At 34.9% G+C, this 10,805-nt stretch overlaps 1 protein-coding gene across 2 annotated transcripts in view; it reads left to right on the top strand.

Annotated features, from left to right (window-relative positions):
* NDFIP2 (Nedd4 family interacting protein 2) overlaps positions 1–10,312 on the top strand; it is a 45,071-nt gene extending 34,759 nt beyond the window's left edge. For both annotated transcript variants that reach the window (XM_041419925.1, XM_041419926.1), the window contains 4 exons: positions 297–421; positions 3,464–3,530; positions 6,795–6,900; positions 8,769–10,312. In XM_041419925.1, the coding sequence (XP_041275859.1) occupies positions 297–421; positions 3,464–3,530; positions 6,795–6,898 (296 nt within the window). In that variant the 3' untranslated portion in view covers positions 6,899–6,900; positions 8,769–10,312. The remainder of the gene's footprint in view (positions 1–296; positions 422–3,463; positions 3,531–6,794; positions 6,901–8,768) is intronic.
* Positions 10,313–10,805: the final 493 nt, after the last annotated feature.

The following is a 10,805-nucleotide window of genomic DNA, read 5'->3' on the forward strand; positions in this document are numbered from 1 at the left end:
TTCATGTCCAGTGTAATCTGGTTGGGTGTCTATTGCAGTACAATACTTTTTTATGTTGGAATTTTCTCTTGTGCAAAGTAGTAGGTTCGAGCCTGTTTATCATTTGCTTTGTCATTAAGTGACTATACCATGGGGAATGTCTGGGTTCAAAGTCAGTCTCTGAAAGCCTGAATTACCGGAAGAGAATTAACTGACTGTGTAAGCATGTCCTTAGTAGTTTAAAAGTGAAATTGCTGTTAAGTCTGTTTGCTTAGCTATACAGATTAACAGAAGCTACTGTTTCTTTTATTTTGTAGTGGCGTTTATTTTCAACTGGATTGGATTTTGTTTATCCTTCTGTATAACAAATACCATAGCTGGAAGGTATGGTGCAATCTGTGGATTTGGTCTCTCCCTGATCAAATGGATTCTCATTGTACGGGTATGTTTCTTGATTCGCATGGTACAGACTCTGTAGAACATACTCATAACAATTTATTCAGGGATATAATAAGGGAATTGAAAACCAGTATTTTTTGTTTTTATACCTGACATAGCATTTGATGTTCACATTTCCACTAAAATAAATGCCAAATGACTCATTGCTTGTACAAGTATTTAAAAGTCTACAGAAGAAGTGGAGCAAGTACCTAAAATATCACTGGTATTATAGTGTCATGTATAAAAGATTTATAAATGTCTTAGCCTGTTGGGAAGGGAATCTAAGAAAGCATTTCTTCCTTGCATTTGATTCTTTTGTTCCTTGTAAGATACATATGGGATCAAGTCCAACTTAAATATGAAGTATTTTTACAATCTTAAATGCTTGATTCTTGATGTTTTCACTGCAAAACTAGATACTTTTCCAAAAGGCATAGCAGCCGAATGCAAGTTACTTAGCTAAGTGGATGCTAGATGAAATGTAATGGTGCTTTCTGAACTTGAATTGGGCTTATCTGAGAGAAACAACATTTAAAATCCCATCCCTTTTAATGAAGAGAAAGATCTTGGGTAACTTACATATCTTTCATATTCTGCCATTAATAACCCTGTTTTAAATTTTTTTTTCTTCTTTGTGTGTTAGTTGATTTAGACTTAGCATGATAGTAAAAAAATTGTTGAAAGATTCCATGGTCCTTCCTGGACATATACAGCATCCTTCTTAGAGCTTTTTTTTGCATTTCATTTTTGCTTGCTTTGAGCAGGGAAATGCTGCTGGACCAGATGTGATTCTGGTGTATTTGTTGGAATTCAGGGGCTGAGATGGAATTTATCTTAATGGAGAGAGAAGACATAAATTTTTCAACTATGCATTCATTTAGGATATTTTTGGCTTCCCTTAAGGCATACTGAACAGCGGGCAGAAATTGCTCATTATGTCAGTTTTATTATTCTTCTCTGCTGGAAAATATGCTCAAAACAAATATACAGATTAATATATGATAAACTTCCTTGTAGAATTACTGTGTTCTAGGCTACAATTAAATTATTGTATGTAATCCATTACTAATTCAAAAATACTGGAGCTGGCCAATTCCAAGACCTCAGGAGTCATCATAATGAAGATCATCATGTTCCTCTATTGTCTCCCTTCCTAGAGACAAGAGCAGAAAGCTTGTGAGGTGTGTGTTGACAGTCATTTTAATGGTGACACACAAGCAGGCCTGTGTGCACCAAAATGTTTTGTCCTTTTCTGTCAAGTTCTTCCAAAGGCTTGTGTCACCCTTTTTCACTTGGGGCCAGTAGTACAAAACTTTTTAGTGTCCAAACAGCCTGAATTCATGTATGCATAATCTGTATCATTTTTTACTGGGGAGAAGGAAGGTTAGGGGGAACAAAAGTTTTCCTACTGGGGAGATTTTGCAGCCATGGCTGATTCTGCCCAAGGAGAGTAGGAGAGGAGAGCAATGCACATGGGCAAGTATTTGATTGTTGATTTTAGTGCATCTTCTTTCCGATTAACTGAAATTGTAACTATTGGAAAAGTATATTGATATATTTGTGAGTGTGTGTGTATATAGATATATAAGCACACACATATAATGTTAAGAGAATTGAAAATACAACTGAGATGGGATCAATATCATTGTGTTGTCAAAATCGTAGGAATTGAGTATTTATATATGGATAATGTAAATACCAATTCTGTAGTTCAACTTAGCAATTCTGTTTCTTGCTATTTTTTTCTTTGATGATATAAATGAATACTCATGCTCTTATATAAGTATACTCTTATATACTCATATAAGATTAAACCCTCACATAATCTGGCTTTATTCTGGAGCAAACATGTGGATTAAATGAAGAAAAAAAAGCCAGCTTTATCTACAGTTCTTTATATGTCGTAGATTTTCATCTGGTTGCATATGTGGCCCAGTATCTGTTGTTTCGGGGTTTTTTGTGGGGGGTTTTTTTTTTTTTTTTTTTTTTGTTTTGTTTTGTTTTGTTTGGTTTTTTTTTTTTGGGTTTGTTTTGTTTGTTTTGTGGGGGTTCTTTTCTTTGTTCAGGGTTTTTTATTTCCCCCCCCATTGCTTCTTGGTTGATACACTGAAATGTCCTAGAAAGGGCAAACGGGAAGCACTAAGCACGAAAGTCAGGATGCAGTAAACATAATGAGTGACAGCAGGGTAGAAGTGCATGGAAAGTGTGCAGAGCTGCTAAGTAGGTTATTTTACTCCTTCTGGCAACTCTTCACTCATCTCCCCATTTCTACTTTTTGTGGGGGTTTTGGAGACATTTGATTAGCCATTTTATCAGTGAAGCATGAAGTCTGGAGTCTGGTAAAGGCACAGATACCTGTCTCCAGTACGATCACACCCTGCCCTCCAGCTGCCTCCCACATCACAGGGAGGACAAAACTGTCTGCCACGGTCACTCGCAGGAACGGTTGAAATGGCACTTCAAGGTTCATTTAGTTGCGTTCAGCTCACTGCTGGGAACTGAATGCTGGTTTGAAAATGAAAAGACTTTAATGAGTTGGGGGTCTTTATGGGGCTGGTATTCATGGCAGCGATTAACAGTAGGGGGTATACAGAAGGTCAAAAGCTCCCCTTTTGTAGGGTCAGCAGAACATCCCTGTCTGATAAGATTAAACTAATGTGGCTTTTCGTGTTAATATCTGAAGCAGCAGGCTGCTGTAATGTGTTTGGGATGGCAGGCACTGAGGGGAAAAGGGGAAAATCAACAAGTGGTGATTCATTACAATAAAAAGTGTCAGATTACTGGCAAGTAATACAAGGATAGATACATATATATTTTACATGGGTACACATACATATTTTTTAGAGATTTTTAATTTGCTGCAAACCAACTGACAATAGAGGTGTTTTATTTGTGTATTAGACTGCTGTACATATACTAGGTTTTGCATTTCAGTAGGATACATTACTTTTATTTTGACTTGCTCTTTCTCTATTTGCATAGTGCATTAAATATGTCTTAGTCATCTATCTTACTGCAGCTAAGCCTCCTGTATGAATTTCAGTTTTCAGATTATTTTACTGGATATTTCAATGGACAGTACTGGCTTTGGTGGATATTTCTTGTACTTGGTAAGTGGCAGTTGAATTAATTTCTGTTTTGATGTGCAAGTACTCAAAGATGAATCATGTAATTGTAAATAAGAGTTTTGTAACATGTTTGGCTATGTGATTTTCCTTAGCTGCTGATAGTTTTGTGTTGTTTTTATTTCCATACTATTCGTGAGGTTATTGGTTACCATAGTGGTGTTATTGTGTGAACTGTAGACTACTCAAATACCCTTCAGCTCAAAAAAAATTGTTCTGTGTAAGGGATTATGGGTAAAACTGAGATTGGTAACTTGTGCTTTTTAAACTGCTTCTACTCTTCTATGGGTGCAGAACTGTGTAATGAAACTTTGGCCTTATGTGTAAACCTCTATGTCAAGTATTAAATTTTAAGAAATGTGACTGAACCCAGGAAGGTGGAGTTTGCTGTCTTGTGCACAGGTCACAAAATGTCCTTTTTGAGTCCTTTGAAATGCAAACTGCATCAGCAGTTGCTCAGTAGGATGAGAGAATGGCTTCATGCTTGCTGATCACAGTGGTCCCATAATGTCAACTTTCTCTTAAGAGCTCTGTCTGCCCATGTTTCAAGTCTGATGCACATAAAATTCTGCTCTTGTCTTTGTTTTTAATGAAGGTATACCAAAGCCCAACCACTATAACTTTTCTCCAACTGTGAATTTTGTAATTTGGATATGGAATCTGGAATGACTTTCTTTTACAGAAGTGAGTGCTGCTATGCATTTTAATTTCTTGTTTCCAGCTCTGGAAGCGTGGTAAACTGTTGCCGGTTCAGTAGGTGGCACTCTTTCCTTTGAGTCAATTGATTCAAGTGGCTAACAGCAAATGTTAGCATGAAGCGTTGAGTAACTTAAGAAAAAAGACCAACTCTGAGATCTTCACTGTGACTCACTATTTATCTTGCAAGAAATGCCAAAAGTCTTAAACAACATTACCTAAAATTTCTCTATCTGCCTTTTAGTAGTGTTCAAGGGCATTCATTAGACTTTCTAATGCCCACCTTGCTCTGCTATTGTGCGCTTGGTTGCTGATATACATAAAACCTGCAAATGTTTAACAGCTCACAGCATTGGTCCTTTGAATGCTTTCGTATTGTTTGAGGTTATTGTATTGAAGTAGGTGAAATGACTCTTTGAAGGCACAAACATCTCCAGATAAGTCTTTAATTAAAACCAAGCCCTGTGGTGCCTGAAATTGAGGTTTGACACCTTTTTTCATTAGGATGAAAATAGTGTTCTTCCCCTAGCACTTCTCCTGCCCCCACGTGTCTGTGGAAAAAGCTGTCATTTTTCCTTTTACAAGTCTTTTGCACATATTCAGGAAGTAGTTCGCTTTAATTTGGGAAAGCCTTATTTTTGATCTGAAGTGTTTGAGGATTTTTTCTTTTCTCTTTAAATCACAAGTTGGAATAAAAAGCACTCTGAGGCATACAGTGTGCATCTGGCAGTGAGCATTCCCTTGTCTTATGTATGTTTTGCATGAAGTATGCCAACAATATTTTTAAACTGATGAAGTGGCTTTGTGGTATTGCTAGAACACCACAGAAGGAGTCTACCTAAAAAAGGTACTTAGCAGGACATGGAGGAATATTATCATGTCATGGGAACATTGCCAACCAGATCTGTGTTTTGTTGTTTTGGATAACCTTTTGTTAGAACACACAACCTTTTGTTAGAGCATCTCTCCAGAAGTGAATGAGTTGGAGTCTTTCTTTTGCATAGCCCTTTGACATCCTTCAGCCCACCTACTGCCATCTCCTCTCTTCTGGTGTTCATCGATCTGTTTCTGCTTGCTTTCCTTCTTTTAACATCTGGAAAAATCTGCTTGTGCATCACAGAAGAGCAAAGTGATCTACTTCCAAAGAGCTGTCATGTATCAGTGAAAAAATTGGAGAGAGACAATTTTAAATTTCAAATTGAAATGTTAGCCAGTGTTTCTTATTGAGGAACACAATGGAAAGTGGGGTGGATTTTCTTTCTTCCCTTAACAGAGTAATGTAAAATATGGGTTGAGCTTGGACTGATTTTCCAACATGCAGAAAATATTCTATCAAGCACCTAAAGAGCTGCCTGCCCTCGTTTTACTGTTTCAGCTTCTTTTCATTTGAAAGGGAGACTGCCTCTGGTAGCTTTTGAGTAGCAAGTTTTGTAGCAGGCTTGCAGTCAAGATCTTACTGCTTTCTTTTCTATGCAGAATTCACCTTAGTCACAGAAATGTGTTTTGCTTAGGTGAAGTTTCACTGGTTAGCAGAGTATTCTCTGTTGTCTTTTTTAGTTTTTTGGGTTTTTTTTTTGCTTGCATGTGTGTTCTAATGAAGCTTCAGTTTAAAAAAACAAAAGGAGAGTTAAAAAAAATCATAAACAAAAATATAAAAAAAAATTTAGAGAGGAATTGATTATTGGAAAAAATCAAGGGTTCATCCAGTACAGCAGGAAGAAAAAGTACATAATGTAGGAAAGAAAATAATTAAATCCTTTACTGAACTTGTAAAACCTCAGTTTAGATTCTCATTTTAACCTTTGGAGTTTTAATGCACTCTGTATATTCACATAAGCATGTATCTTCAAGGTGCCATTATTGCAAATGTAACTTTTCTGTGACTATTGTGTACATCTTTTTCCTCTTAGCTGAAATATTCTTTCAAATGCAGTGAAATGTAAATAATTTTGAAGATTTTGAAATTTGGAGTTGACAAAAACTGTAATACTGACATATGTTGAGTAATTTTCTTTGGCAATTGTTTTTGCTCCTCTTGGACTGGTGGTTTTTTTTTATAGATGGTTAAATCCCAAGTCCTAATCTACTATAATTCATTACTGGCTTTTTGCTAGAGCAATCCTTACTTTCTTTTTTTCCTCTCTTTTGACTCACAGTACATTTATTGTGTGTATTGCTAAAGGTACATTTTGTGAACCAGGTACTCTTCTAATGCACTTGTAATTTATTTTGAGAGTTCTACTTGAAAAGAATTTGAAAAACATATTTTTTTATGTTTCAGGATTTTTTTCATCTTTGTAAGTATTTTCAAGCAGTCTTTTTAGCAGATGACACTTGAACTGAAAATCACTGAAATTTGTGAAAAACCTTTCATAAAGTTGAATCCTTTCATCACAAGATGAAAGCTGACTTAGTTGTTGAATTTGTGAATGACAAATAGAGACTTCAATTTACTTTGTAGGCTAGGTTTTAAAATTATGTTAATAAGAATAATGTGGGATAGTGTGTATTTATGTTAATATACTTAATTTTTTGCATTTTCTACACTTCCAGGACTCCTTCTGTTCTTTCGAGGCTTTGTTAATTACCTTAAAGTCAGAAATATGTCTGAAAGCATGGCAGCTGCTCACAGAACAAGATTTTTTTTCTTGTACTGAAGGTAAGCCATTTTTAGTGATGAGGTTATCTTTGCCAGGAAAATGAAGAAGAAAGAAATATTAGAAATAGATACTCAAACTTCTGTCACAAAGTAGAAGTTGCATGGTTTTGGAACATCTGTCACGAATACTGTATATATATTCTTCATGAGCTTGGAGATGTGTGAAGTTTCTTACTTGAAAGCAAATAATGGATCCTCATTGCCTCCTGTCGTCCCTGGAACTAATGTTCAGCAGCCAAAATTAGGATGTTTTTCCTAAGAAACAGTATCTGTTACTGTCAGGATACTGTTCTTTGTGCTGGAAAAACTGGCTTTTGTAGTCAACCTGTTGTCAGCAAGTTAGGAAGTACTAATCTGCCTGCATATTAAATCTGATTGACATGGGTCTGAACATGCAAACAATAGTTGAGTACTGTCTCTCTTTACATGACTGGATTAAGACAGTCATGTACAAGTATGATTATTGTGTATGCAACAATGTGCTTTATGTATCCTTCAGGTAGCTGACTAATCAGTCTGGCACGTATCCACTCTTTTTTTTTTAATACTATTTATCTGTTGAGTGGATTTATTGGCCTTCATTATATAACTTAAACCACAGGGTCTTTATTTTTTAATAAAGACTTTTTTTTAAGTTTAAATTGCAAGACAAGATAAATCTAAGTCTAGAAATAAACATTGCAGCATTTTAATTGCTCTTTAATAAAAATGCTTAAAGACTGTATTTTGACATACCTGAGAAGCTATGTTTACTGTAAAAAAAAAAAGTATTTTATAAATTTTCTCCCGGATTGATCACAGGATCAATTTGAATTAACCTGCAACACATTTTCAAAGCCTGAAAACAGAGACACTATTTGACTGGGGAAAAAAAAACCTGGTTCTTTTTATATAAGACAAGAATAAACATTTAAAAACAGCTAATGAAGAACGTGTGCTATATAATATGCACTCGATTATGGAAAAAAAATCTGTTTGCATAACTGTGACATAATATTTCTTTTACATGTGCTTCCCCCCCTCCCGCCTAAATTATGCAATAAGTTAATTGAGGTGTGTATTGCCTTTTAGCAACCAATATAAATTAGCAACTACATGGTAGCATTGCCTTTTTGCAACAGTTAGATATGGCTTCTTTTCCTAGTGTTGTGGTAACCTCTTCAGAATACTGAAATTTGTAGATGTGACTGAAAAATACCTCTTAGCTTTCAGTACTGTAAAGTTTAAAAATACTATTTTAAAAAAGAGTTGTTAGGACTAGATGGTATTTGAGAATTGTAGTTTGAAGAGAATAGTGAAAGTGTAGGATAATGCAGTCTGGGATTCCTTGCTCTTCTGCAGTTAAAATTCTGCATTGGGACAAAACACTGTTTAACCCAGGACCTACTGAAGTTAATGAGTGCTATCAGAGTTCAGTGACTTTGAATTTTTACTTTACCTCTAAGCACTGCTGAGATGTGTGGGTTGTGGGCTTATAAGGTCTGTGGGTTGTTTAGAGAGATGAACACATAAATATTATGTTTTTGAAGCATTTTAAGTACTGAAACAACAAGTTCAAATTAATTGCTATCATATTTAAATGTCCTTGTTCTTGTGTAGACAAGTAAGCTCCTCTAAAGTGACTCCTCTACACTAATTATTAGTTTTAATAAATAACAAATAACACCCCTACAGTTGGAAATACTCTCAGGTGTTGTTTTGAAATCATAGCAAAATAACAGAAAATTTTTGTGGTTTTTCTCCCAGTCTGACATGGAGAGTAGGGAGGCTGCTGTTTTGCTTGCAGTTCAGGTTTGCTGGTCACTTAGCAACACTGCTTCTGGTGAGTCACGGCGATGAACTGAAGTACAATTTTTCTTTATCTCCAGACTGCATCGAACAGACATTCCTTTCCTATGCTGGTGTGAAACTTCCAGATGATCTCTTATCCTCCAAGTTAATAAGATAGAAGACTACTAAAACCAGAAGACAAATTAATGAAAATATGGCTTCAAAAATGAATGACAGGATGGCTTATGATCAAGTACCAGTTCTCGTCATTCTATTAAATATTTATAACTGCTGCCTTTTGTTTTAGCACATTTGTATATGTGCTTGTTAAAAAGATAGTATTGAAGTAAGAACAAACCATCTGTAAGTATAGATTAGGTACAGTCAGACTCAGTTAATCTGTGCTTGTTGTATCGGAAAGATTTGAGTGGTAACTTGTTTCACAGTTTGTGTGTACCACTGACTTGATCTGAACTTCTGATTACAATGAAATGCATTAAATGATTCAGATTAACCAGTTTAGACTGGTTTTTTTTATATAATTTAGATTCACCTAATGATTGTATAGAACACTTTTAAGTTTACTAAACCCCAAAATTCCTTGTCACAAACTTATATTCGCCAATATTTTGTTGAATTCAACCCAATATACTGGTTTGTGTTAAAACTGATACACTTTGAGTCCCCTGTAAATAACTCTGCATAAATGACTGTTTTAATTGCTTCTTAGGAAATATGTCAAAATATATTTTGTAACAGCATATTCTCTAAATTTTGTTTAATCTTAGAGCTATATACATATTTTTTTGTTAATTGGCTATTAAAGGTTTAGTTAGTAGTAGATGTAATTTTGGAGGTTTGCATTCTTGAGGTCACTATAAATACAACATCCACATTGAGTGCTTCTCAAAAAAAATCATACAACTACTTTATAATGCTTGTTTAGAATAAATACATTGCCATTTCATAAGAACAAACAAGTTTAAATGCAAGGTAATTTGGGAAGTAATCTATGAAGGGAAAAAAAGGTCTTTTAAAGCTCTGAAAGCAGAAAATGTTTTACCTCTCTCTTTATTCATTTAAGGTATGCCATTACGTTCTTATAAATATCTCTTTAAGGGGTACTGTCTACAGTTCATGCACGTGTAGTTTCTTTTAAAGTTTGTGAAATTTTTGCTTCTTCTTTAAATAGAAGACAACATCTCTCAGTCCTTTGTACAACTGGAATCTCAGTTGCAAAGATACATTGGCTGTTGGTTGCACCTTTGAGGAAAAATGTACAAATAGTTTCCTCCATTTTTTGTTTTAATTGGAATTCTGCTTTTTTATTACTAACATTAAAAACAGTGAGGTTTATGTTGTGTTAAGATAGTGCTGTATTGAGTTTTGTATCTATAATTAATGTTTAAAATATACATATGTAAACATTTTCATTTTCCTAATCTTTCAGAGATAACTTTTAGTGACTAAAACTTTAGGGGCACCTCTACGTCTCAGCTTTTTATGGAAGAAGAAAGTTAAGTATTATGTTCAATATCCTACTGGGATTTCCTTCTAAACTTCTATTTGTTTCTGTGTTCTTTTGCATTCATTGTCCAGATGAAAAAGAAGCGAATAATAAAGCATTGCTTTGTTTTGCTAATTAAGACTTAATGCTTTTTTGAGATTTTTTTTTGTACTCCCTGTTGAAAAATGCACACTGCAGTATTTGTGTCAACGTGGAATTACAGACAAATTACTTGGCAAAATAGATACTAACCAATCCTCCCTGCTCCTTTTCATCTCATGTTTTATGGCAACAAACTGTGAGGACATTTCTTATAAGGATATAATGCAACCATGCAAAGGAGGCAATATTTCTTCATTTTCTGTTCTTACCACAATCAACTAGCACTATTTTTCAACTAGATCAATTTTCCCATATTAAGTAGCAACTTCTGGTAGAATTACTTCTGTTTGGTCCAAGCATTTTATAGGAAGCTTCATACACATACTTTGTGTACTACCTTGGAAAAATTCTCATTTGGTCAGAAAGAATATGCAGGGTTAAAAATTACATGTTATCTAATCCTCTGTAGTTGATGCATCAGTTTGGAAGCCTGAAATCTCATCAGCAGGAGGAAGGGAACTGGGAC

This window comes from Onychostruthus taczanowskii, unplaced genomic scaffold, assembly GCF_017590055.1.
Source record: "Onychostruthus taczanowskii isolate IOZ18803 unplaced genomic scaffold, ASM1759005v1 scaffold62, whole genome shotgun sequence".
Taxonomy (NCBI): Eukaryota; Metazoa; Chordata; class Aves; order Passeriformes; family Passeridae; genus Onychostruthus; species Onychostruthus taczanowskii.